The following is a 27216-nucleotide window of genomic DNA, read 5'->3' on the forward strand; positions in this document are numbered from 1 at the left end:
TTGCTATCATGATTTGATATTTATTGAGCACCAAAAGAATACCAGAGCACTAGACTCACAGCTCAGGAGCAAAACTTAACCCTAGCTTGTTACACAAAAAGGTATCTGGCCCTGAAGAAAGGGAAGTGATCCTGGACACAACCGATCCCCCGAGCAGGCAAAGCTGCATTTCCCTCTGGTCTTCTGGTGGCAAGAGACCAAAGCTGTGTGGTGTCTGGAAGCATGATGACCACGTCTTAGTGCTATCGGAACTTCCCTCTGGTGTTTGAAGAGAAGAAGCAGAAGGGATAATAAAAGGGTCTAAGACATGACCCAGCAGCAGGCTTGCTTGCAGTGCATATAACTTCTTGGGCAAAGCCAGTCACTCTTAGAACTTCAGTGATGAAAGACCCGTTGGGCTATCCAGGAATGGAAGTAGCAGGGAGGATGGCTGTGCAGAATTCAGGGGCTGACTAGGCAATTATGTCAGCAGACCATGGCCTACCAGGTGCTCTTGTCTTTGGTGGTCAAAAGCTCATAATCTGGAGGAACTGTGTGCAGCAGGCGAGAATAGTCACCATTGATCTGGGCGATGATCTGGTGCTCCTGGCCCAAGCAGGGATCGTCAGAGTAGTCATTGCCCGGAGTCTGGGAAGATGGCTCTTCACTGGAGCAGTCACTTGTGAAAATAGCCACTCTCCAGGTTTCACCAGAATTGCTGTCCTCCCTGGAATGTGCCCTGTGGCCCAAGATCCCACCACACATAAAGAGGGGCTTGAAGCTGGGACTCTAGTTTCCCACACTTCTGCCCCAATTCTTGCCAACTGACCCTTAGGCTCTTGTTACTAAGAGATTCTGGGAACAGGAGGCTGGTGGGCCTGGATTATTCCATGTCATCAGTGGGCCAAGAAAGAACCTCCGGAGGTGCTTCAGAGGGGGAAGAAAGCTATTCCCTGACCCTGAAGGCCTCTGGGCTTAGAATTCCTCCATGCCAGTGACAAACAGAATGAGGGCAGGGAAGGGGTCAGAAGATGGAAAAGCAGAGGTAATCTTACCTGGCCACTTCATAGACGTGCTCTAGAAAAAGAAGAAATCAAGTCAGAAGTCTCCATGGGGAGTGGACAAGGGCCAAACATGGACACTGGTTACCAAAGAATGATGGAAGGAGAGACAAAAAGAGATATCTCCATTAGGAGGTATTGGGAAGATAAACTGAAACACAGGGATACAGATTTCTCAGAGAAAGGAAGAGTAAGTACACTTTGTTACTGTCCTCTTTGGTATACTCTGGTTCAGGACATTGGGCTGGAACAGTTGCTTGGTGTGGTAGAGGAAGGAACACTGGAGCTGGACCCACTCTCAACCCAGAAATCTTGCCGAAGATCCCCAGGGAGTTTTTGTGAAAACTTGGCCAGGCCAGGGCCCAGGCAGAAGGGGCTAAATTAGCCTCTCAGGGACCATGGCCTAAGCCATTTCCAAATGCACTCATCTCCACTCTGCTTTCAGAAAAAATCCTGAAGTAGGTCAACATTTCCTCCTAGTGTCTGTGGAGGAGAACTATCTGCAGTCCGTGCAGGCTTAAAGGCTCTATAACCTTTGGGGCGCCTGGGTGGCGCAGTCGGTTAAGCGTACAACTTCAGCCAGGTCACGATCTCGCGGTCCGTGAGTTCAAGCCCCGCATCGGGCTCTGGGCTGATGGCTCAGAGCCTGGAGCCTGTTTCCGATTCTGTGTCTCCCTCTCTCTCTGCCCCTCCCCCGTTCATGCTCTGTCTCTCTCTGTCCCCAAAATAAATAAACGTTGAAAAAAAAATTAAAAAAAAAAGGCTCTATAACCTGATACAAACATGGATGTTTCTTGGTACTTCCCTCTAGGAGTTTATAAACTTTCAAGAATGCAACTGGGAATGCATGCATTCAAACACAAGAAAGAAAACAGAGCATGCCACAGGTCCTCTGCTTTGTGATACAGCCCTGTGTTTCCATGTCTTACCTGCCCCACTGGCCTGATAGCTCCCATACCACAGGTGTTATCTATTTCATTTTTTATATGTCCATACTTTGGCACATACTATTCACATGTTAAATTGAATTAATGGCCTAAGGCTATCTCCATTATAGAGAGATAAAAATAGAAATTCTGGGAAGGCAATCATGAGAAGGCAATCCAGAAGGGAAAAAGCATAGAGGTATTAGGTGTATGTGGCATATTTGCCTATTTGAGCCCAGTGATTAGAAATGAAATTAAGGAGTGATGGGGGTCAAGAAAATAGGCTAAAGCCACATCAGAGAGGGTCTTGAATGGAATTCAAATTTTGACTTCTATTCCCTCGGCCATGAACAGCCCTATAGGGTTTTTGTGTGGGAAACAATATAATATGGTTACAGTTTACACCTAATCTCATTGAGACTATGATGAATGTTGTTTTCACTGGGATTTGTGGCTACTTGAGTTATCTCTACTTCCAAGTTCAGCCTCATGGGTCATAGCCACCCTGACTGGCCAAGACCTGAGCTTATACTTAAGACCCAGGAGAAGGAAATAGGTTACCTTCTCCTCTTTGGCTGCAGAAACTCATAGTGGAAACTAGGCTACTTGGGAATAGAAGCTTCTATGGAGAAAAAGACACACTAATGTTAGGCAAAATGGCCAGTGCAGCAGGCATTGAGGTGTAACCAGATTTTTTACTTAGAAATCAACATCCAAATTCCCTTTTTACTCCTCTGTTGGCTCACAGTTATTAAATGGCCCTGACAACTGCACCTCCATGATGTCATCCATTTATTATTTTTTTTAAATTGCTGATTTTAGTTCCTTTGGAAGGCCTAGAGAAAAAATTTCCAAATTCCTTAACCTGTTATTTAAGATACTCTGTTATCAATAATAAAATTTCCTTTTCTCCTGAATTTCCCCTCTGAATTTTCTACATCGATGGCCCCACTCACCGTCATCTTGTAAGCTTTTGCACCTTTGCTCATGTAATTCCTTCTTCCTGGAATACTGCCTTCTAATTTTTTTTTCATCCTCCAAGGCCTGGTCTAAGTCCCGCCTCCTCCTAAAAGTTCTTGCTAATCTCTTCAGCCTTAACTGACTCTCCTTTCCTCTGGAAACCTTATCATTGATTATATTCTCCAGGCTTTGAGTCTATAACCTTTATTGTTATGTATGATTATTGATAAACTTCATATTTCTACTTTGAATATTCTAAATAAATTGTAAGAAACTTGAAGCCAAGGATTGTGACTTCCATTTCTCTTGCATCCTCATGAGACAAACCATTACAGTGATGGCTTTCATTAAGCTAGTTAACAAAGATTTCTGAATTAACTTCCACACATGATCTTGTCATTGTTGGCTTGCATATCTATCTCCATACACTCCTTTTCTCACTCCCACTCTAGGCTGGGAGCTCTTTGAAGTGCCTATCACAGTGGCTGGTACAGAATTTATGCTTAACTATACTATCAGAATGAATTAATGAGCAAAAGCCACTCAGTTATATTCATAACTGACCTTGTTGGGATGTCTTCCGGCAGAGCATTACATAAGCCAGGATGGAGACCATCATACAGCATAGGGAAATGATGAGAATGATGGAAAAGGTAGGTAGGCCCTTTCCTAGGAGGCAAAACAAGACCAAGAAGTATATGGTTGAAAATGAGTTTAAAAACAGAAACTCCAAGGAACAGCCCAACCAGCCCATAACTTTTTAAATTTTTTTATTTTTTTAAACATTCACTTATTTTTGAGAGAGAGAGAGCAGTAGTGGGTGAGGGAAAGAGAGAGGGAAACAGTGGATTTGAAGGAGGCTCTGCACTGTGAGCACAGAGCCTGATGTGGGGCTGAAAAGCACAAACCGTGAGATCATGACCTGAGCTGAAATCAAGACTCGGCCACTTAACCAACTAGCCAACCAGGCACCCCGCCATAACATTTTCTTTTCCATTTTTAATTTTCTCCTGGCTTTATTTTCTATTCAGAGAGAAAAGACCCGAGACCTACGAGAAAGAGTTGAGAGAGGCGAGAGACTCCATGTATAAATACAATCTTCCAAGCCCACTAACTGATGGCTGATTGGCTTGGACATTTGAACTAGTCATCCAGGCTTTCCAGGGGGCCAAGAAAAGATATTTTCACCTTCTCTTAAAGGAAAATAGTACCTTGACTTCCCCACTTCACAAAATGCTACCTAATTGATACTCTGGTCAATTATGTCTAGCCAAAAGAATTATTTTCTTCACTCTTTCTGGGCAAGTACTCAGATTTCTTTTTCCTCAAAACATATTTCTAGAGTCTCCTGAGTTAACTATCCCAATTATGCCTATAAGCTGAAGGAAACCACTGGACTGGGCTTTTAGTCCTGGATCTGTTATTTCCTTGCTGTATGACTGTGGTAGGCAGAATAATAGTTCTCCAAAAATGTCCACATCCAAATCCCCAGAACCTGTGAGAATTTTAGTTTAAATTGTAAGGAAGAATTAAGGTTGCAGATATATTTAAAGTTGCTAATTAGCTGACCATGAGATGGGGATATTATTTTGAATTACCTTGGTGGGTTCAATGTAATCAGTCTTTTAAAAGTTAAAGAGGGGTGGGGCAACTGGGTGGTTCAGTCAGCTAAGCAACAAGCTCTTGATTTTAGCTCAAGTCATGATCTTACAGTTAGTGAGTTCAAGCCCCACATCAGGCTCTGCGCTGATACTGCAGAGACAACCTGGGATTCTCTTCCTTTCCCCTCTCTCTGCCCCTACTCTGCTCATGTTCTCTCTCTCCCTCAAAATAAATAAATAAATTTTTAAAAAGTTGAGGAAAGCAAAAGAAGTCAGAATTAGAGAGAGACTTGAGGATGCTGCATTGCTAGTTTTGAAAATGGTGGAAGGAGATCAAGATCCAAGGAATGTGAGCAGCTTCTAGAAGCTAGAAAAAAAAAGAAACTAATTTTTCCCCAAAACCTCCAGAAAAAAACACAGCCCTGCTGATACCTTGATCTTAGCTCAATGTGTCAAACATCTGATCATCAGAAGTGTATGATAATAGATTTGTGTTATTTTAAGGCACTAAGTTTGAGGCACTTATTTTTATAGCCATATTAGAAAAATAAATTATAGTGACTTTAGTCAAATTATTGAGTATGTATTAGTTTCCCCTTAAGTTTAGTGAAAAGATTATATAATGTCTAATGCACTTATAGCTACAATATTCTGAATCTAAGGGGTGAGATCAGTGGATAGAGAGGGGTAGAGAAAGAAACTCAATTATCCTTAGGATTTGTTGCTACAACTGGCTTTATTTTTACCAGACCCTAAAATATTTTGTCTTATAAATCTGGAATATTGGGCATTGGATGGCTGAGTTGGTTAAGCATCTGACTCTTGATTTCAGCTCAGGTCATCATCTCATGGTTCATATGATCAAGCACGTATTACGCTCTGTGCTGACAGCATGGAGTCTGCTTGGGATCCTCTCTCACCCTCTCTCTCTGTCCTTCCCCCACTTGTGCTGTCTCTCTGTAATATTACGCACCTATAAAAAGTACTATCTTGTCATTTGAATAAAATAGATCTAGAAGATATAATGCTAAGTGAAATAAGTAAGTCAGAGACAGACAAATAACACATAACTTTACTCATACGTGGAATTTAAGTAAGAAATGAAACAAATAGAATAAGAAACAACAAAAAACACTCAAATATAGAGAACAAACTGGTGATTGTCATAGGGGAGGTGGGTGGAGGGATGGGTAAAATAAGTGAAGGGGATTAGGAGTACACTTATCGTGATGAGTGCTCAGCAGTGTATAGAATTGTTGAATCATTACATTGTATACTTGAAACTAATATAACACTGTGTGTTAATTATACTTGAATTAAAAAATAAAATAAAAACAACTAGTATTTGTGGTCCCCAGAACTGTGATTGAAGCTGAGAGAATCCAAGCTGTATTTCTTTGATTTTTTGATTCTCCATTTCTTCCAGATTGTTCAATTTGTTAACATGCAATTTTTCATAATATTCTCCTATAATTTTATTTTTCTGGTGTTGGTTGTTATCTCTCCTCTTTCATTTGTGATTTTATTTATTTGGGTCATTTCTGTCTTCTTTTTAATAAGTATGGTTAGAGGTTTATCAATTTTATTGATTCTTTCAAGGAACCATCTCCTGGTTTCATTGATCTGTTCTACTGTTTTTGTTTGGTTGTTTTAGTTTCTATATCATGTATTTCTGCTCTAATTTTTATTATTTCCCTACTCCTTCTGGTTTTAGGCTTCATTGTTGTTATTTTTCTAGCTCCTTTAGGTGTAAGGTTAGGTTGTTTTAGATTTTTCTTGCTTCTTGAGGCAGGCCTGTATTTCTATATACTTCCCTCTTATCATCACCTTTGCTGCATCCCAAAAGTTTTAGACCATTGTGTTTTCATTTTCATTTGTTTCCATGTATTTAAAAAAATTTCTTCCTTGATTTCTTTCTTAACCTATTCATTCTATAGTAGCATGTTGTTTAATCTCCATGTATTTACAGTCTTTCCAATTTTTTCTTGTGGTTAACTTCAAGTTTCATAGTGCTGTGGTCAGAAAATATGCATGGTATGATCTCAGTCTTTTTGTCCTTGTTGAGGCCTGGTTTGTGACCTAGTATGTGATCTACTTTGGAGAATGTTCCATGTGCACTTAAGAAGAATGTGTATTCTGATGCTTTAGGATGGAATAAGAGAACCCAAGCTATAAACCATTAGAGATTGAAGGAAGAATCTCCCTTGGAGGGAATCAAGTAGTAAAAACAAAAACAAAAACAAACAAAACAACAAGAACAAAACTTGATAGAGGATGCAATGCACACACCCAATATCTGAAAATTTCCATTCCCTTGGGGTTATCTTCTCATTTTATCAAAATAACTCTCCAAAAATTATCTTCTCATCTCCCTTGTCTTATTGGATGTTGCCCTGCAAAAGCCATGCAATATGGAAACCTTCAAACCAAAGGTGGCAATTCAAAAGTAGCCCACAAAACAGCTTTGGGCTATGCCTAAAGATACAATGTTGTACAGCCAAAAGGGGAGAAGTACATGGGTATTAAGAAGTCCACCATTAATGGTATACAATCAGAGAATGAGACCAATAGTGACAGTCATCACTATTTAGCATCAGCTAATCGAAATAGATGTTTACTATAAACTTGGGGTCTCTACTACACACTTTTGTTGCAGGACAATGTGTGGTCTGGAGAGTTCTAAGGGATAAGTGAGGGCAGCTCTTCTGATAATGGGGATTTCGATTATTAAGGGAAGTAGCTAATTATCAAGTAGTATGAACGCATTTCATTATTTTTTTGAAAAAAATTATCACTGATTTATTTTTGAGAGAGAAAGAGAGAAAGAGAAAGCAGGGGAAGGACAGAGAGATACAGAGACACAGAATCTGAAGCAAGCTCCAGGCTCTGAGCTGTCAGCACAAAGCTGGATGCGGGGCATGAAACCATGGACCATGAGATCATGATCTGAGGTGAAGTCAGACGCTTAACTGACTGAGCCACCCACGCGCCCCTATATTTCATTATTTTAACAATCAATGCAGTCATACCAGTGCAAACAAGCTAAGTTCCAGGGAAACAAGCTTCTCTTCGGGGTTTGGATCTTTGATACCATGACTTAGGGATCCTTGAAACTCTCGAGAACTCAGAAATCAGCTACAAGCTTCTTGGTGAGTCCTGGTTAAGAGCTCAAGTAACAAGGCCCTCACATTATCCTTATATGATCCAATACCTATATCCCTAAGAGAGCTGGCTGAGGTCATAGTCCAATTACTATTCTTGCTTAGAGTGTTTGGGAGGTGTATTACTATGACAACAGTAAACCAGCTAAAAACACAAATACCGCTTAACCACACTCTGACTCATTACTGAATCTGCATCTGTCCCTCCCCATCCCACCCATTAAGCTCATCTCCAGGGCCTTTGACCATTGTGCAGCATTCGTTTGAAGAGTTGAATGCCACAGAATAGTGTGTATTATGAAAAGTTTCAGTTGCAAAGTTCAGAGCCAAGAAGAAAGGATAGAAGTCCTGTCCATTTGCTTACCTGGTTCAGCACTGGTGTCCCCAGAGTAGCCATCCACTTCAGTGGTCCACTTCCAAAATGAGGTCACTGTAGATGTTGCTATAAGAACAAGGTATTAGGATCAGAGGCCTCTCTTCCATCCAAGAACTATGAGGCAAAGGGTGGCTGAAAAGTTTGGGTACCTTCACTGGGAATTTATTCTGAGCTTTCCAGAATTCCTGGAAAGGAATTGACCACTGGTACTATGAGATGATGTATCTTAGTTTCTTACTGTTGGTGGTGGGAAGAGGCCCATGGAGGGTGGGCAACATATCCAAAGTCCCACAGAAAGTCAGATTAGGAGCAAAACATAAGTCAGAGTTTTCTCTTTTCCAACATGAGTACTCTAACTCTTTTCTTACTTTTGCCTCAGATGTTCTTACAAAGAAGAATATACATATTCATTATTCCACTTCTTCACAACATTTTAATCATTTCTCCCTTTCTTTTATTTCCATTCTGTTATTGCTATGTTTTCTCTGAGGAACCCAGTAACCTCTTATTACAAATATAATGGCATTGAACCTTCTTCTTTGGTTTCCATGACATCATTTCAGACCTCTATTGCACCCACAGAACCATAGTAAAACTCACCTTTCAAGGGAGATTGCATTGTTGTAGGTGTCTCAGTCTTAGTCTTGAGTGACTTGGAAGAGTCTGCAAGGAAAAGGGAGACCAGTCAAGGGCCCTGGTACCCTTGAGTGAACAGTTGAATGCTCTGGAGAAATTAGTAAGTAATAAAGAAAGCTAAGTAGGAGAAAGTAAGTAAAGGTCAGTCAGGTCCATACCTGGACCTGTCTCAACACTTTTCTTATGATGCTGAAAAGTTGGGTGTTACCTGGTCATCCTTCACATCTTTCTAAGGCAAGCTTAAGCCAGGATTCATAGGCCTCTAATAAATGTGTAGCTATAGTCCTGAGCATCTTTCAACATGGATTAAAAAGACATACTTTGCTTTTAATAACTTATGAAATTTGGCTATTAATTTTCTTGAGAGAGATTTAGGAAGTATTACAAAGAAGGTGGCTATGGGTGATGTCAGTGGAAATGGTAGAGTTATGAATTCTGGGTATTTACTTCTCTACAAAAGCAATAAAATAACTGGCAAAGTTTTTAAAAAATCAACTTTTTTTTACAAACGAACAAACAAAAATCAACTGTTTTCCAAAGTAAAAAATAAATAGCTAGAGGTTTGCATCAATCCAGGGAGCATTTTTAGGATAAAAACAGCTAAATGTTGTTAATAACAGCAATTGTGTGGCATTTTAACTTTTTCTAAATACATTACTCCTTCCCAGGCCATTAGTAGCCTTGAGTTAGCAGAACAGTTTAGTTTCCAAGCAACTGTCATTATTTGACATGTGTGTGGGTTCTCTGACTCAAAACGCTTGTCTTTATTGATTACTCCATGCTAAAATTCTCCCTTGGGAAAAGGGTATATGTGTCATACATCTGCTTGAAGCAATGGATAACAGTTGAGGGAAACAAGAGACTGACCAAAAAGTTGAAAAGGAAAAACTGAAGAATTAAATGTCAATAGGGGCTATGAAAATCTCTGACACATTCCTAAGAATCTAGAAGGAATGCACTTGCCAAGCATAGTGCTGTGTTCATGTTCAGGAAAGACATGAGAAGGTCATGAGTCCTTACCTCTGGCTAGCCTTGGGGCTCTGCATAAGCAGGGAGTGAAGGTTATGGCAGTTATAAGCTTCCTGGGTGAGTGTTAAGGACATATGTCTACAGGCAACAGAGCTCTTTAGAAAAGAGTGGGACATTTGTTTGTCTTAGGTATTTAAGGAATTCTCTATCCAATCATTTGCTAACTATCAAGCTAAACTAGTAGAGACTTTGTTGGCCATCCATGATAAAGAATACAAAAGACTATACTGAATTAGTTCAGTAAAGTCACTAAACAAATAAACAGTATCTAAGACAACAAGCAATGCCAACATTAAGCCCTGGAGAAAGAGAGAGAGAATCAGGCTTCCAGAATTGCTACATTATATTGTTTAAAATATAAAAATATAAAAAACTGTTTAAAAAACAGTTTTCAACAAAATTATGAGATATTCAAAAACATTAGAAAGTACAGCTCATAAACAGGTGAAAACTCAATGAATAGAAACTGTTTCTGACATAGTATAGGTATTAGACTTACTAAACCAAGATTTTAAATAAATTATTTTAAATCTGTTCAAAAATTAAAACATTCATGTCTGAAGACCTAAAAGAATGAAACTGATTCAAACCAAATAGAGAATATCAAAAGAGACATAAATTATAAAACAGGAGCCATCTACAAATGCTTCAGTTGAAATTTACAATAACCAAAAGAAAAAATCATTGGGAGAAAATTTTACTAGAGCTAATTAACGTGGCAAAAAAATCATTAAACTTGAAAAGATGACAATTGAAATTAGCCACAAAAACAGAAAATAGAATGAATGAGGAAAAGTGAGCAGTCCCTCAGAGACATGTGGGACACCATCAAGTGTACCGATGTACACATAATGAAAGTCCTAAAAAGAGAGGATGGAAAATTACAGATGGAATATTATTTTTAAAATAACTTTAAAAATCTCAATTTGATGAAAAGCATTATTCTTCAAATATAAGAAGCTCAATGAACCCCAGTAGGAAAAAAATTTTTGAAAAAAAAATCTACAATTAGACACATAATCAAAAGCCAAAGCCAATGAAACAACAAGGAAGTCATCATATATGAAATTCTAAAATTTCACTCATATGTAAAGTTTAAGAAACGAAAGAAATGAACATAGAGGAAGGGAGGGAAACATAAAATAAAACCAGCGAGGGAGGCAAACCATGGGAAACTCTTAAATACAGAGAACAAACTAAGGATTGATGGGGGGCGGTGGGTGGGAAGATGGGCTAAATGTGTGATGGGTATTAAGGAGGGCACTAGTTGTGATGATCACTGGCTGTTATGTGTAAGTGATGAATCACAGGGTTTTACTCCTGAAACCAGTACTACACTGTATGTCAACTAATTTGAATTTAAAGAAATAAATTTTAAAAAATAACATGCATTTATGTAAAAAAAAAGATTTATGGCTGATTTCTCAATGGAAACAATGGAAGCCATAAGACAGTGAGATAATATTCAAAGTACTAAAAAAATGAATTTCAATCAAGAATTATATATTTAGCAAAACTGCAGTTTAACAACAAAGAAGATATTGAAGTATTCCAAGATTAGCAATAACTGGGAGAGTTTGTCACCAGCAGATTTGTCATATGAAGAATCCTATGGGTAGTCTTCAATTGGAAATAAAAGGACACTAGATAGTAACTTGGATCAACATGAAGAAATAAAACATCAAAAAATATAACTACATAAGTAAATATAAAGAAAGTATAAATGTATTTTTTATTTGTAACTCATTTTTTTCTATCTGATTTAAAAGACAACTACATAAAGCAATAATGTTAATGTGATTATAATGCATAAAGATGTAATCTTTTACAATAATAGCGTAAAGGAGGGGGAATTGAAAAATGAAATAATAACAGGATATATATAAAACAAATAACAAAAGGGCAGACACATTGTTTTGTAAACAATTACATTAAATATGAATAGATTAAATTATCACATTTAAAGGCAAAGATTGGTAGTGTGGATAGGAAAACATAATTATGTGGAATCTAAAAAAACAAAACACATAAACAAATAAACAAAAAGCATAATCATACCTATACATACAGAAAACAAACTGATGCTTGCCAGAGGGAATGGGGGTTAAGGGAAGGGGAAAATGCATGAAGGGGAGTAAGAGATACAGGCTTCCAATTATGGAATGAATAAGTCATGGGAATAAAAGGCACGACATAGGGAATATAGTCAATGATATTGTAATAGCATTGTATGGTGACAAGTAGTAGCTACACTTGTTAGCATAGCATAACATATAGAGATGTTACATCACTATGTTTTACATCTGAAACTAATGTAATATTGTTTGTCAACAGTACTCAAACCACAATAAAATTTAAAAAGACAACTTACATTAAAAAAGAAAACAATCGGGGCGCCTGGGTGGCGCAGTCGGTTAAGCGTCCGACTTCAGCCAGGTCACGATCTCGCGGTCCGTGAGTTCGAGCCCCGCGTCGGGCTCTGGGCTGATGGCTCAGAGCCTGGAGCCTGTTTCCGATTCTGTGTCTCCCTCTCTCTCTGCCCCTCCCCCGTTCATGCTCTGTCTCTCTCTGTCCCAAAAATAAAATAAAAAAAAAAAAAAAAGAAAACAATCTAACTGCATTGTATGTATATGTAGGATTCAAACACATAAATGTTTTGAAAGTATGGAAAAAGATATACCATGCAAACAGTAACTAAAATACAGCTGGAGTAGCTATACAAGTATTCAACAAAATAGACTTAAAGACAAAAACTGTTATTAGAGATAAAGACATTTTATAATTTTAAGAGTCAATCCATCAAGAAAACATTACAATTATAAACATAACTACTTCTAATAAAACAGCCCCAAAATACACGAAGCAAAAACTGATAGAATTTTAGAGAGAAATAAACAATTCAACAATAATAGTTTGAGGCTTCAATACTGTAGTTTCAGTTATGGATAGAAAAATTAGATGAAAGATAAGAAGAAAATTTAAGATTTGAACAACACTTCTTGAACAAGACTGTTAACTAAATGGCTCTAACTGACATATACAGAGCACTCCACACAACAGCAGAATATATGCGCTTCTGAAGTGCATATGGAACATTATCCAGAACAGACCATATGTTAGGCCACAAATTCAGGCTCAGTAAATTTGAAACAACTAAAACAATGCAAACTATTTTCTCCAACCACAATGAAATTAAATTAGAAATAATTAACAGAAGAAAATTAGAGAAATTCACAAATATATGGAAATTAAATGACACATTCCCAATTAACCAGTGGGTCAAAAGAAACTTATCAGGAAATAAGAAAATACTTTGAGATGATCAAAAATTAAAACACAACATATTGAAACTTATTGGAGGAAGTGAAAGTAGTACTCAAAGAAAAATTAATAACTATAAATACCTACTTCAGAAAATAAGGAAGCTCTCAAGCCAATAATCTAATCTTCCACCTTAAAATGAAAACTAGAAAGAGAAAAGCAAATTAAACAGAGAACAAAGAGAAGGAAGAAAATACTTAGCAGAAATAAATGAAATAGTAAGTGGAAATTAATAGAGAAAATCAACAAACCCAAAATTTGGTTATTAAAGAAAATCAACAAAATTGACAAGCTTTTGGCTAGACCAACCTGGGAAAAAGAAAGAAAACTCAAATTGTTAAAATATTTAATATATTTAATAAAAAGAGGACCTTAATACTAACTTTGTAGAAATAAAAATAATTCTAAGGGAATACTATGAATAACTGTAAGACAATGAATTAGTTAAGATGTAAGAGAAATTCCTAGAAATTTACAAACTATTAAAACTGACAAAAGAAGAGATAGAAAACTCGAATAGGTAGAAATTTAACAAGTAAAAAGATTGGATCTCTAATTCAATACCTTCCCACAAAGTAAGGGTTAGGCCCAGATGGCTTCAGTGATGAATTCTACAAAAGGTTTAAAGAAAAATTAATGCCTATTCTTCACCAATTCTTTCTAAAACTAGGAAGGTAACTCTTCCCAACTTCATATATGAGACCAGTATTACCCTGATACAAAAGCAGATAAAGACATCAAAAGAAAAGAAAACAAAAAAAAAAAACACTATGTGTTATGAATATAAATGTGAAACTACTTAATAAAATACAAGCATATAAAATCCAGAAGCATATTAAAAAGATTATGTACCATAACCATTAGGGTTTATCCCAGGAATGCAGGATTGATTCAACATATGAGAAATGAATCAATGCAATACATTCCATTAATAGAAAAGACACAGAAAATGCACTTGACGTAATCCAACACTCTTTAATTATAAAAAAAAAAAAAAACATTAAGCAAACTAGGAATAGAGGCAATTTTCTCAGCCTGATAAAAGTATTTATATAAAACACACATGGGGCACCTAGATGTCTCAATCAGTTGAGCATCTGACTTAAACTCAGGTTATGATCTCACAGTTCAAGTTTGAGCCGCACATGGGTTTTGCTGCTGTCAGAGAAAAGCCTGCTTCAGAACCTCTCTCCCCCTCTCCCTGTCCTTCCCCTGCTCACACTCTTTCTGAAAAATAAGAAAACATTAAAAAAACACATACAGCAAACATTGTACTTAATGGTAAAAGACTGAAAGCTTTTCTTATAAGATCAAAAACAAGACAATTATGTCCACTCTCACCATGCTTATTTACCATTGTACTGAGGTATTAACCAAGGAAATTGTGCAATAAAAAAATAAAACACATCAATATTGGAAAGAAAGACTACATGTCGTTTGCAAATGTCTTCCCCATTCTGTCAATTGCCTTTTAGTTTTGCTGATTGCTTCCTTCGCTGTGTAGAAGCTTTTTATTTTGATGAGGTCCCAGTAGTTCATTTTTGTTTTTGTTTCCCTTGCTTCTGGAGACGTGTTGAGTAAGAACTTGCTGTGGTCATGATCAAAGAGGTATTTGCCTGCTTTCTCCTTGAGGATTTTGATGGCTTCCTGTCTTACATTTAGGTCTTTCATCCAGTTTGAGTTCATTTTTGTGTATGGTGTAAGAAAGTGGTCCAGGTTCATTCTTCTGCATGTCCCTGTCCAGTTTTCCCAGCACCACTTGCTGAAGAGACTGTTTTTATTCCATTGGATATTCTTTCTTGCTTTGTCAAATATTAGTTGGCCATACGTTTTTGTGTCCATTTCTGGGTTCTCTATTCTGTTCCATTGATCTGAGTATCTGTTCTTGTGCCAGTACCATACTGTCTTGATGATTACAGCTTTGTAGTATAGCTTGAAGTCTGCGATTGTGATGCCTCCTGTTTTGGTTTTCTTTTTCAAGATTGCTTTGGCTATTCTGGGACTTTTCTGGCTCCATACAAATTTTAAGATTATTTGTTCTAGGTCTGTGAAGAATGCTTGTGTTATTTTGATAGGGATTGCATTGAATATGTAGATTGCTTTGGGTAGTATTGACATTTTAACGATATTTGTTCTTCCTATCCAGGAGCATGGAATATTTTCCCCGTTTTTGTGTGTGTCTTCTTCAATTTCTTTCATAAGCTTTCTATCATTTTCAGTGTATGGTTTTTCACCTCTTTGGTAAGATTTATTCCTAGGTATTTTATGGTTTTTGGTGCAATTGTAAATGGGATCGATTCCTTGATTTCTCTTTCTATTGATTCATTGTTATAGAAATTCAACAGATTTCTGTGCATTGATTTTTATACCCTGCCATTTTACTGAATTCATGAATCAGTTCTAGCAGTTTTTTTTGTGGAATATTTTGGGTTTTCCATGTAGAGTATCATGTCATCTGTGAAGAGTGAAAGTTTGACCTCCTCCAGGCTGATTTGGATTCCTTTTATTTCTTTGTGTTGTCTGATTACAGAGGCTAAGTCTTCCAATACTATGTTGAATAACAGTGGCGAGAATGGACATCCCTGTCTTGTTCCTGACCTTAGGGGGAAAGCTGTCAGTTTTTCCCCATTGAGGATAATATTAGTGTTGGGTCGTTCATATATGGCTTTTATGATCTGCAGGTATGCTCCTTCTATCCATACTTTCTTGAGGGTTTTTATCAAAAAGGATGCTGTATTTTGTCAAATGCTTTCTCTGCATCTTTTGAGAGCATCATATGGTTCTTGTCCTTTCTTTTATTGATGTGATGAATCACGTTAATTGTTTTGTGGATATTGAACCAGCCCTGCATCCCAGGTACAAATCCCACGTGGTCGTGGTGAATAATTTTTTTAATGTATTGTTGGATCCTGTTGGCTAATATCTTGTTGAAGATTTTTGCATCCATATTCATCAGGAAAATTGGTCTAAAGTTGTCCTTTTTACAGTGGTCTCTGACTGGTTTTAGAATCAAGGTAATGCTGGCTTCATAGAAAGAATTTGGAAGTTTTCCTTCCATTTCTATTTTTTGGAACAGCTTCAAGAGAATAGGTGTGAACTCTTCCAGAAATGTTTGGTAAAATTCCCCTGGAAAGCCATCTTGCCCTGGACTCTTGTTTTTTGACAGATTTTTGATTACTAATTTGATTTCCTTACCGGTTATGGGTCTGTTCAATTTTTATATTTCTTCCTGTTTCAGTTTTGATAGTGTATACGTTTCTAGGAATTTTTCCATTTCTTCCAGATTACCCGTTTTTATTGGCATATTCTTGCTCATAATATTCCCTGTTTACTGTTTTTATTTCTGTTGTGTTGGTTGTGACCTCTCCTCTTACATTCTTGATTTTATTTATTTGGGTCTTTTCCTTTTTTTTTTCTTTTTGATCAAACTGGCTAGTAGCTTATCAGTTTTGTTAATTCTTTGAAAGAACCAGCTTCTGGTTTCATTGAACTGTTCTACAGTTATTTTGGTTTCAATGGAATTAAGTTCTGCTCTAATCTTTATTATTTCCTGTCTTCTGTTGGTTTTGGGTTTTGTTTGCTGTTCTTTTCCTAGCTCCTTAAGGCGCAACGTTAGGTGGTGTATCTGAGATCTTTCTTTCCTCTTTAGGAAGGCCTGGACTGCTATATAGTTTCTTCTTATGAACGCCTTTGCTGCGTCCCAAAGGTTTTGGGTTGTGGTGTTATCATTTTCATTGACTTCCATGTACTTTTTAATTTCCTCTTTTTTTTTTTTCAACGTTTATTTATTTTTGGGACAGAGAGAGACAGAGCATGAACAGGGGAGGGGCAGAGAGAGAGGGAGACACAGAATCAGAAACAGGCTCCAGGCTCTGAGCCATCAGCCCAGAGCCTGACGCGGGGCTCGAACTCCCGGACCGCGAGATCGTGACCTGGCTGAAGTTGGACGCTTAACCGACTGCGCCACCCAGGCGCCCCTTTAATTTCCTCTTTAACTGCTTGTTTAGCCCATTCATTCTTTAGTAGAATGTTCTTCAGTCTCCAAGTATTTGTTACCTTTCCAAATTTTTTCTTGTGGTTGATTTCAAGTTTCATAGCATTATGGTCTGAAAATATGCACGGTATGATCTTGATCTTTTTGTACTTACTTAGGGCTAATAATTTTTTTAATGTATGGTTGGATCCAGTTGGCTAATATCTTGTTGAGAATTTTTGCATCTATATTCAACAGGGAAATTGGTGTATAGTTCTTCTTTTTAGTGGGATCTGTGTGGGAGTTGCAGGAGGGAAGCAATAAAGGAAAAGACTTCAAAAGGAAAGGGCTGGAGAAGGTACAAGGCCTTAGGACATGTTTACACAGCTGAATGTGGCTGCAGCTTGTAAGGAACCCTAGAGCCATTAACATTGCCCAGGGCTGGATCTTCCTTCACACCTGATCCTTACTATAGCTATAGAAACCAGTGAACTTGAAATTCAACCTTGAAAAGCAAAACAATTAGATTGATTAACACACTTGCTTAGTTGACTTTATGCACATAGTCTTTAGCAATTATCATAATAAAAAGAAGCTTCATTCTGGAGTTGGGCCTCATTCTGACTCGAGTATGAGGACCTTCACTTAACTGAACTTTGCGGACTCATCTTTTGTGACTCCAGCTATACTCCCTGCAACAATTGGCCTAGTCGGCAGGTTAAGGCAGTCTTCCAGACTACTTAGGTTTACAGTCACAGAGGATTAAAGCGGAGCGGTAGGACAGGTAAGTCCTGGCTCTGGGATAGTGAAGTATGGGAAACTCACTGTCTCATGATCATGAAGCTTACTCTAAATTACTTCGTACTTTATTGCGAAGTTCTGGAGTAAAAGTGAAAAGAGGAACTTTTGATGAGTTCTGGTACTTGGTTAAAAAACATTGCTATTGGTTTAACTATCCTGGAAAAAATCTTTTACACCTTAAACAATGGAGATTAATTATGAAATCGCTTAGACGTGCTCATCAAAATGGAGATATCATTTCTTTAAAAGTTTGGTCTTTATTCTCTTTGAGATGGCTTTACAGCCTTTACAGTCCGACTCAGAACAAAATATAAGTTCACTTAAGTTAAAAACTCATCAAGAAGAAGATGAGTCAGATTTTACATCTGATAGTTTTGAGGATGAGTCTTCCTCTGAAGAAATCAAAGCTATAGCGCCTGCGGAAGATACTTTACCAGAATGGCCTCCGCCACCACCCACAAATGATAACTTGGAGGATAGTGCCTCCCCTTATAATAAAGTATACCCCCCCCCGCTCCTTTACCTAAAAATACAAAAATTCCTACTCATGTTAAACGAAAGACTGCCTATCCAGTCACTTCCAATCCTTTTTCTAATGATCGGCCTCACATAATAGTTCTTTCCAAGGGATATGGGAGCCCTATAATTACACCTCTGATGTGAGGATTGATAAAGGCTAAGGAGGAAGGAGATTTAGAATTGATGCAACCGGTACCAGAAATATTTCCGGTTACTCTGAATGCTTTCCCACCAAATGCACAATATCCTAATGGAGGCTATAATGCTATAATATTCTCAGATCCTTGTAAAAAATTTGAAAGATCTTAAAATGGCTTGTGTCCAATATGGCACTAACTCTATATGCAGGGCTTACTTTCAGCATTTTCTGATACCAAACGCTTGATTCCTAAAGATTGGGAAATTTGGGCTAGAACTGTTTTATCCCGTGCTGAATATTTATGACTTATGACTTGGTGGGAAGATCAGACTAAGATTCAAGAGGAAAGAAACATTCATGATAATATTCCTATTGACAAGGAACAACTTTTTGGACAAGGAGAATATTCTCAATTAAGATATCAATGTGGTATGAGTGATCAAGCAATACAACAAGTACAGAATTGCTGTAAGATGGCTTGGCAAAGTACAGCTACTCTAGGGGAGTTTACCCCCTCATTTGTAAATGTTAAACAGGGAAATACTGAACCTTATGTTGAATTTGTAGCAAGATCAAGAGATGTTTTGGCTAAAACAATTCCTCAGGCAGGCCTAAGAGATTTGTTGGTTCCTATTGTGGCTTATGTAATGCTAATTCAGAATGCCAGCCAGCTCTTCATCCTATGAGTGGCTGCTGGGTCCATGGCTGACTATGTGAAAGCATGTGCTGATACTGGTACCCCACTTTACAATATGAACCCCTTTGCTGCCGCTATAAGACAGACAGGCCCTTTTAAAACTAACACCAAATGGTTTGGTTGTGGAAAAATTGGCCATATGAAGAAAGACTGTTGAAAAATAAAGGACAAATTAAAAAAAAAAAAAACAAGCATAATGTTAATAATACCAGTACTGATAATCTATCTAAATTAATGTCTCCAATTGTTTTATGCCCTCGTTGTAAAAAAGGATATCATTGGGCCAATCAGTGCCATTCCAAATATCACAAAGATGGGCATCCTCTTCCATCTCTTAATATTGATCAAAATCAGGGAAACTTCTCACAGGGCCTAGCTCAGGGTCCAACAAACAAAATGAGCTTTTATCCATCCAGCAATGGGTCTCAACACCACAACATCGACAGGTCACAGACCTCTGTCATGCAACAACTGGGAGTCCTGCCTTAGATCTCCCTGCTATAGACCCAGCCTTCTTTAGGTGTCGTTAAAGTTAGAACAGGAATTTATGGGCCTTTGGAAAAGGCACAGTAGGCCTTATTTTTGGGCAGAGTAGTCTTACACTTAAAGGTATTCATGTGCATCCTGGTGTTATTGACTGTGATTAGGAAAATGAAATTCAAGTTATATCGGCCAATAATCCTTATAATATTCAACCAGGAGATAAAATTGCTCAAGTACATATTCTTCCTTATATAGAGAGCCAAAGCAATCCTGTTATCAGAACTGGAGGTTTTTGCAGTACCGGAAAACAATTATATTGGCAAACATTTTTGAAAGATTTTCACTCCAAAATACATCTTAAAATTAATAATAAACCTTTTATAGGATTAGGAGACACTGGAGCTGACGTTACCATCATATCTGAAAAGTTTTGGCCTTCATCTTGGCCTGTTGAAAATGTACCTGTAATTTTTACAGGACTTGGCTCCTTAGGGGGAATAGAAAGAAGTCAACAGATTATGAGATGTGAAGGACCCAAGGATCAGATTGCAACTCTTAAACCCTATGTGGCTAACATTGCCATTAATCTGTAGGGTAGAGATATACTTCAACAATGGGGTGCGTATATTAATATCCCATCTGTATTTACTCAAAGTAAAAATATAATGTGTGCCATGGGATATGACCCACTGAAGGGATTATACATAAATCAACAAGGCATTAAAACACCCCTCAATATTTTCCCCAAACATAAAGCCACAAGTCTAGGATATCCAAATTTATCCTAGCGGCCACTGCCAGAGAACAAAAAATGTGTGCTGCCTTTAAAATGGCTTATTGATGAGCCATTTATGAGCCATATGTTATTGATATGGATAGAGCAGTGGCCACTTTCTCAAGCAAAACTGGCAGCTTTAAAATTTTTAGTTTCTGAACAATTAGAAGTGGGACATATTGAACCTTCAACTAGTCCCTGGAATTCTCCGGTTTTTGTCATAAAAAAGAAATCTGGAAAATGGAGAATGCTGACTGATCTTCAACCCATAAATAAAATCAAACAATCTATGGGGGCTCTACAGCCTTGCCTTCTGACACCTGCTGCTATCCCTCGAGACTGGAAAATTATAATTATTGATCTTAAGGATTGTTTTTTCTCCATTACCTTAAACCCTAAAGATTTGGAAAGATTTGCATTTTCCATTCCTGTAATTAATCATGAGAAGCCCATAAACAGATTTCAATGGAAAGTTTTACCTCAAGGAATGTTAAATAGTCCTATTCTTTGTCAGATTTTTGTTGCAGACCCTCTCTGATATTTATTATCTGTTTCCTCATGCTCAGATCATTCATTACATGGATGACAGCCTATTAGCGTTACTGGAACGACATGATTTACATGCACTCTTTTTAGCAGCTCAGGCAACCCTCTCAGAAGATGGCCTCATTATTACAGAAGACAAAGTTCAATTTGAAGATCTCTTATTCTATTTAGGTCAAAAATTAGTACAAAATTCAATAATGCCTCAAAATGTTCAAATTCGTAGAGATACCTTGCATACTTTGAATGATTTCCAGAAGTTATTAGGAGACGTTAACTGGTTAAGTCCTACTCTAGGTATACCTACTTATCAACTGACTCATCTTTTTGATGTACTTTTAGGGAATTCCAATTTAAATAGCTCTAGAAAATTAACTCCGGAAGCATCCCAAGAATTACAATGGAATGAACAAAAAATTGCTTCCAGTCAGCTTACTCAAGTTGACCCCTCGCTACCTGTTTCCTTGTTAATTTTACCATCACCTCATTCTCCTACAGGAGTACTTTGGCAGGCTAATGGAATCATAGAATGGATATTTCTTTCCAACAAAGCCTTTGAAAAATTGCCTACATATTTAGACAAAATAGGAATGTTGATTTTTAAGGGTCGGGAGAGACTTAAGGAAATAACAGCCCAAGACCCTGAGACAATTATAGTACTTCTGTCTCATGCACAAATATCCATGGCCTATCAGCAATGCATTTCATGGGCAACTTGGAGTTCCAGATAATATAGGTCACATAGACATCCATTATCCTAAATCCAAGTTAATTGAATTTATCAAAACCACCTCCTTTATCATGCCTCGAATTGTACAATCGGTACATGTAAATGGACCTAATTATTTTACAGATGCCAACAAATCCAGTTATTCTGCATATTATGGTCCTACTTCTAAATGTGTAAAATCTCCATATGCCTTAGTACAAAAGGCTGAACTCGCTGCCATATTTCTATTACTTAAGGATGTTTCCTCCTCCATCAATATCTTAACGGATTCAACCTATTCTAAACAAATGATTGAAAATCTGGTGGGAGGGAGGGGAAAGTTGGTGATGGACATTGAGGAGGGCACCTGTTGGGATGAGCACTGGATGTTATATGGAAACCAACTTGACAATTAATTTCATACTAAAAGAAATTTTGGAAACCATTAATATTTATTCAGATGGCTCAGAATTGTCTGACTTATTTTTTCAAGTCCAACATTGTCTCCAACACCAATCCCATCCTATATACATTACTCACATAGGATCTCATTCTGGCCTCCCTGGCCGCTTGGCAGAAGGAAACGCTACAGCGGATTCCTTATTGGCAGCTCCTGTTATTACAGCACAAGATTTTCACAATATGACTCATCTTAATGCTAAAGGCTTAAGTAAATGTTTTTCTATTTCCCTTAAACAAGCCAAAGAAATTATCACACTGCCCCACCTGTGGGCCCATTGTTATTCCTCCATACTCTTAGGGGGTTAATCCCAGAGGTCAATAACCTAATGATTTATGGCAAATGGATGTTACTCATGTTGCACAATTTGGTTGCCTTGCATATGTACATATATCAATAAATACATATTCTGGTTTTATATGGGCTACACCTTTGTCAGGAGAAGAAACGGCCCATGTTATTCAGCACCTTTTAGAAGCATTTGCCATGATGGGACTCCCCCAGAATCTTTAAACTGACAATGGCCCCACTTTTACTTCTCACACTCTTCTTATATTTTGCCAAAAATGGGGCATTCATCATACTACAGGCATTCCTGTAGTCAAGCTATTATTGAACGTGCTAATCGTACATTAAAAACCATGTTACAAAAACAAAAACAGGGGATATGGCCTTGAATCCAAAGGATCAATTAATGAAAACATTATTTACACTTATTTTTTTGGATTTAAGAGGTGAACACGAGCTCACCGCAGCTGAAAAACATCACACAGTCTCTAATACCAGACCCCTTTCACAACCAATATTTTGGAAAAATGATAATAACCAATGGTGCCCTGGGTATGTTAAATTGTGGGGTCAAGGATTTGCTCTTGTGTCCACAGATAACGGGTATATCTGGCTCCCAGCCTGACAATTAAAAGCACGATATGAACAGATGGGTGAAAAGAAAGAGTTGACGATTTTCGACCACTGGAGAAAGATACGGAAGAATTAAGCCTGGAATGAAAGGTAAAAAGAACCAAAAAAAACAATGAAAGCCAAACCTCCAACATGGGGACAGATGAAGAAGATGACTCTAGAAGCAGAACAGATCCTCCAAAAAAGAGGAACACCTAAGACTTCTACTACTCTGTTTATTGCCATGATGTCGGTTCTTACTTTAACCATGAATACTAAAGGGAATCACACATATTGGGCTTATATTCCAAATCCACCTCTTAATAGATTAATTACATGGGATGATCCCTCTTTCCCAGTTTATGTAAATGATTCAGTCCCGTTGCCTGGACCTTATGATAATAGAGGTCCATTTAAACCAGAAGAAGAAGGAAAAATAATCCCTGAATATTCTGTAGGTGCAGATGGGCCACCTATATGCTTTGGAACAGGTGAACACTGTGTTACATTTCATTCACAGGCATGGATAGCAAAAATACCCAATGGGACTAATGTCTCTATATTGTACTTACTACAGGTGTCTCCATGAGAAGTCAAAGAATTATATACAATTACCCTCCTAAATTGCCTTGATGTCAATTAAGAAAGATTATAAATCCTGAGGAATGGGTTAATTGGGAGCTCTGTAGAGGAGAGGTTGGTAGAGTTCTTCTTAACACTTCCAAAGGAAGCATTATCTGGGCCTCTGTAGGCTCTGCTCGGATCAAACACTCCAAAAGAGAGCTCAGATGTCTTCAATATCAATACGACATCATATTAGATGTAACATCTGAACCTATTGTATGGCATGAAGGAGGGATGACTTCCCCCAGCCCACGTTTACCTGCTGGGCCAGTTCATTCAGAACTTTGGAAGATTGGCACTGGATTATTAGGCATGGCCACGTGGAAAGGCCACTTAATGAATACTTCAAATAAATTATCCATCTCTCTTAGATTAAATGAGACTCATAAAATTCAAGCATGTATCAGACTTCCTTTTCTGTTTATGTTAGGCATGCCTCATTAGGCCCTTGATAACAATCTTCTGACTTGCCATAATTGTTTTTATACTTGTCTTAATTCCACTATTTCTTTTAATCAGTATAAAAAAATCTTATATATCCTTAAGGCATGTAATGGGATTTGGATGCCTGTAATTATGGATCGGTCTTGGCCACATTCCCCTGAAATGTATCTCATAGACGAAATATTTAAAAAGTATCTTACACTGCACCCATGTTTTTTGTAGCTTTACTCGTAACCACTCTACTTGGAATTATAGCTATTACAGCTACAGCAACAACAGCCAGTTTTGCACTGCATCAGACTGTACAAACCACCCACTTTGTAAAAACTGGCATCAAGATTCAGAAAGGCTGTGTAACAGCCAACGGCTGATTGATAGCCGAATAGAGAGCCAATCATATGACTTGCAACATGCTGTACTTTTTCTAGATCAATTGATTAGTTTACAACAACAGATAAAGCTTCAATGTGATTGGAACCTTTTGTGTCACCCCCACGTATATAACCAATCTACAATATCATGGGACCTGGTGCATCAACGCCTTCTTTTTTAAATTTTTTTTAATGTTTATTTATTTTTGAGACAGAGACAGAGCATGGACAGGGGAGGGGCAGAGAGAGAGGTAGACACAGAATCTGAAACAGGCTACAGGCTCTGAGCTGTCAGCACAGAGCCTAACGCGGGGCTTGAACCCACAAACTGTGAGATCATGACCTGAGCCGAAGTCGGATGTTTAATCGACTGAGCCACCCAGGTGCCCCGCATCGGCACCTTCTTAATCAAGGTACACCTCTGCTGATGTAGTTCAATTACAAAAGGACATCTATGAAACATTCAAAAATAAACTTGAGATGATTTGTGGTGTTCCTTCTCTATCTGAGATAACTAATCGAATCTCAGAATTTAATCCAATGAATTATATAAAACCCTTAATCTTTTCTGCGATTGTTAGTTTTATATTAATCTTTGTCTAATTACTTTGCATATACCTAGTGTGGAGAATAGGACAGCAATGAAGCCAAAAATATGCCTCACAAGCCTCTGTCTTTGCCCTCCAGCTTTGCAAATGAAAGAAAAAGGGGGAGATGTGGGAGATGCAGGAGAGAAGCATCAAACTGAAAACTACAAGACATTGTTGAATGAAGTTTCAAATAACTGGAAAGATGTCTCATGTTCATGGATTGAAAAATTTAATATTATTAAGATGGCAATACTGTCAAAATCTGTAGAATAAATTCAATCACTATAAAAATCTCAATGACCTATTTGCAGAAATGGAAAAGCTGATCCTATATGGATCAATATAACTCCAGATGGAATTGCCATGGATCCTAAATAACAAAAACAATCTTGAAAGAGAGAAACAAAATTGGAAAACTCACCAATTTAAAAACTTACTACATTCTTTCTCATTTCCAAGTAGTATTGCATTGTATATAGTTGTAGCAATGTGGATGGAACTGGAGGGTATTATGCTAAGTGAAATAAGTCAGGCAGAGAGAGACAGATACCATACGTTTTCACTCATATGTGGATCCTGAGAAACTTAACAGAGAACCATGGGTGAGGGGAAGGGGGAAAAAAGTTACAGACAGGGAGGGAGGCAAACCATAAAAGACCCTTAAATACTGAAAACAAACTGAGGGTTGATGGGGGGTGGGGGAGAGGGGAAAGTGGGTGATGGGCATTGAGGAGGGCACCTGTTGGGATGAGCACTGGGTGTTGTATGGAAACCAATTTGACAATAAATTATATTTAATATAAAAAATAAAAACTTACCACAAAGCTATAGAAATCAAAACTGTGGTACTTGTATCAATATATTGATCATGTAATACAATTGAGAGGCATAAATAAATTTTTATATCTTTGGTCATTGATATTTGACAGGACTGCTAAGACCATTCAGTGGGCAAGCATAGTTTCTTCAACTAATAGTGCTGGGATAACCAGAGAATACAATAATGAGCTTGGTCCCTCTGTCTCCTGCTATATATAAAAATTAATTCTAAATAGATCAGTGATCTAAACATATGAGATATAACTTTAAAACTCTGAAAAGAAAGCATAGGAGTAAATATCTGTGTCCTTGCGTTGGTAGTGGATCCTTAGATATGACACCAAAAGCGTAAGCATCAAAAGAAAAAAAAATGATAAGTTAGACTTCATCAAAATTAAAAACTTTTGTGTATCAAAGGACTCTATCAAGAAAATGAAATTCAACCTATAGAATGAGATAAAATATTTGCAAACAATATATCTGAAAATAATCTAGCATTAAGAATATATGAAACAATATTACAACTCAACAATTACAAAGGCAAACAATCAAATTTTGAAATGTGCACAATTACATTTATAAAATTAGACATGGGGATACAATGCACAACATGGGAAATACAGTCAATAATATGTAATAATACATAACAACTTTGTGTGGTAAATGATGGTAGCTAGACTATACATGGTGATCACTTCATAATGTTTATTAATGTTGAATCACCACATTGTACACCTGAAACTAATATATTATTGTATACTTCAATAAACTACACTTCAATAAAAAATAATGTGTAAAATATTTGAATAATCTATCCTCCAAAGAAGGCATACAAAGGGCCAATAAGCACATGAAAAGATAGTCAACATCATTAGTCACTAGGGACATGCAAAGTGTAACAAGGTGATACTACTTCATACCCACTTAGTTTGTTATAATTTAATAAATAAAATGCAAAATAAGTTGATGAAAAATGAGGAGAAATTGCAACCCTCATACACTGCTGATGAGAATGTAAAATAGTACAGCCACTTTGGAAAAGAGTTCAGGAGTTACTCAAAAATATATGTATAGAGTGACTATATGACCCAGAAATTCCATTCTTACTCATATACTTAAGCGAATTGAAATGAAATTCAAATGAAGACATGTACATGATTGCTACTAGTAGCATTATTCATAATAACAAAAAAGTAGAAACAACCCCAGTTCCCATCAATTGACGAGTGAATGATAACATGTGTAATATCCATGCAATGGAATAATATTTGGCAATAAAAAGAATGAAAATCTAATACATGCTACACCATGGATGAACT

General features: G+C 37.3%; 1 protein-coding gene across 1 annotated transcript in view; it reads right to left on the minus strand.

The window, feature by feature from the left end:
- Positions 1-27216, minus strand: part of VSIG4 (V-set and immunoglobulin domain containing 4) — a 39087-nt gene continuing 11871 nt past the window's right edge. Inside the window, exons 4-8 of the mRNA XM_030304613.1 lie at positions 8665-8727; positions 8053-8130; positions 3491-3595; positions 1035-1056; positions 1-718 (exon numbers count right to left, since the gene is read on the minus strand). Coding sequence (XP_030160473.1) covers positions 481-718; positions 1035-1056; positions 3491-3595; positions 8053-8130; positions 8665-8727 — 506 coding nt within the window. The 3' untranslated portion in view covers positions 1-480. The remainder of the gene's footprint in view (positions 719-1034; positions 1057-3490; positions 3596-8052; positions 8131-8664; positions 8728-27216) is intronic.

This window comes from Lynx canadensis, chromosome X, assembly GCF_007474595.2.
Source record: "Lynx canadensis isolate LIC74 chromosome X, mLynCan4.pri.v2, whole genome shotgun sequence".
NCBI classification, from domain to species: Eukaryota; Metazoa; Chordata; class Mammalia; order Carnivora; family Felidae; genus Lynx; species Lynx canadensis.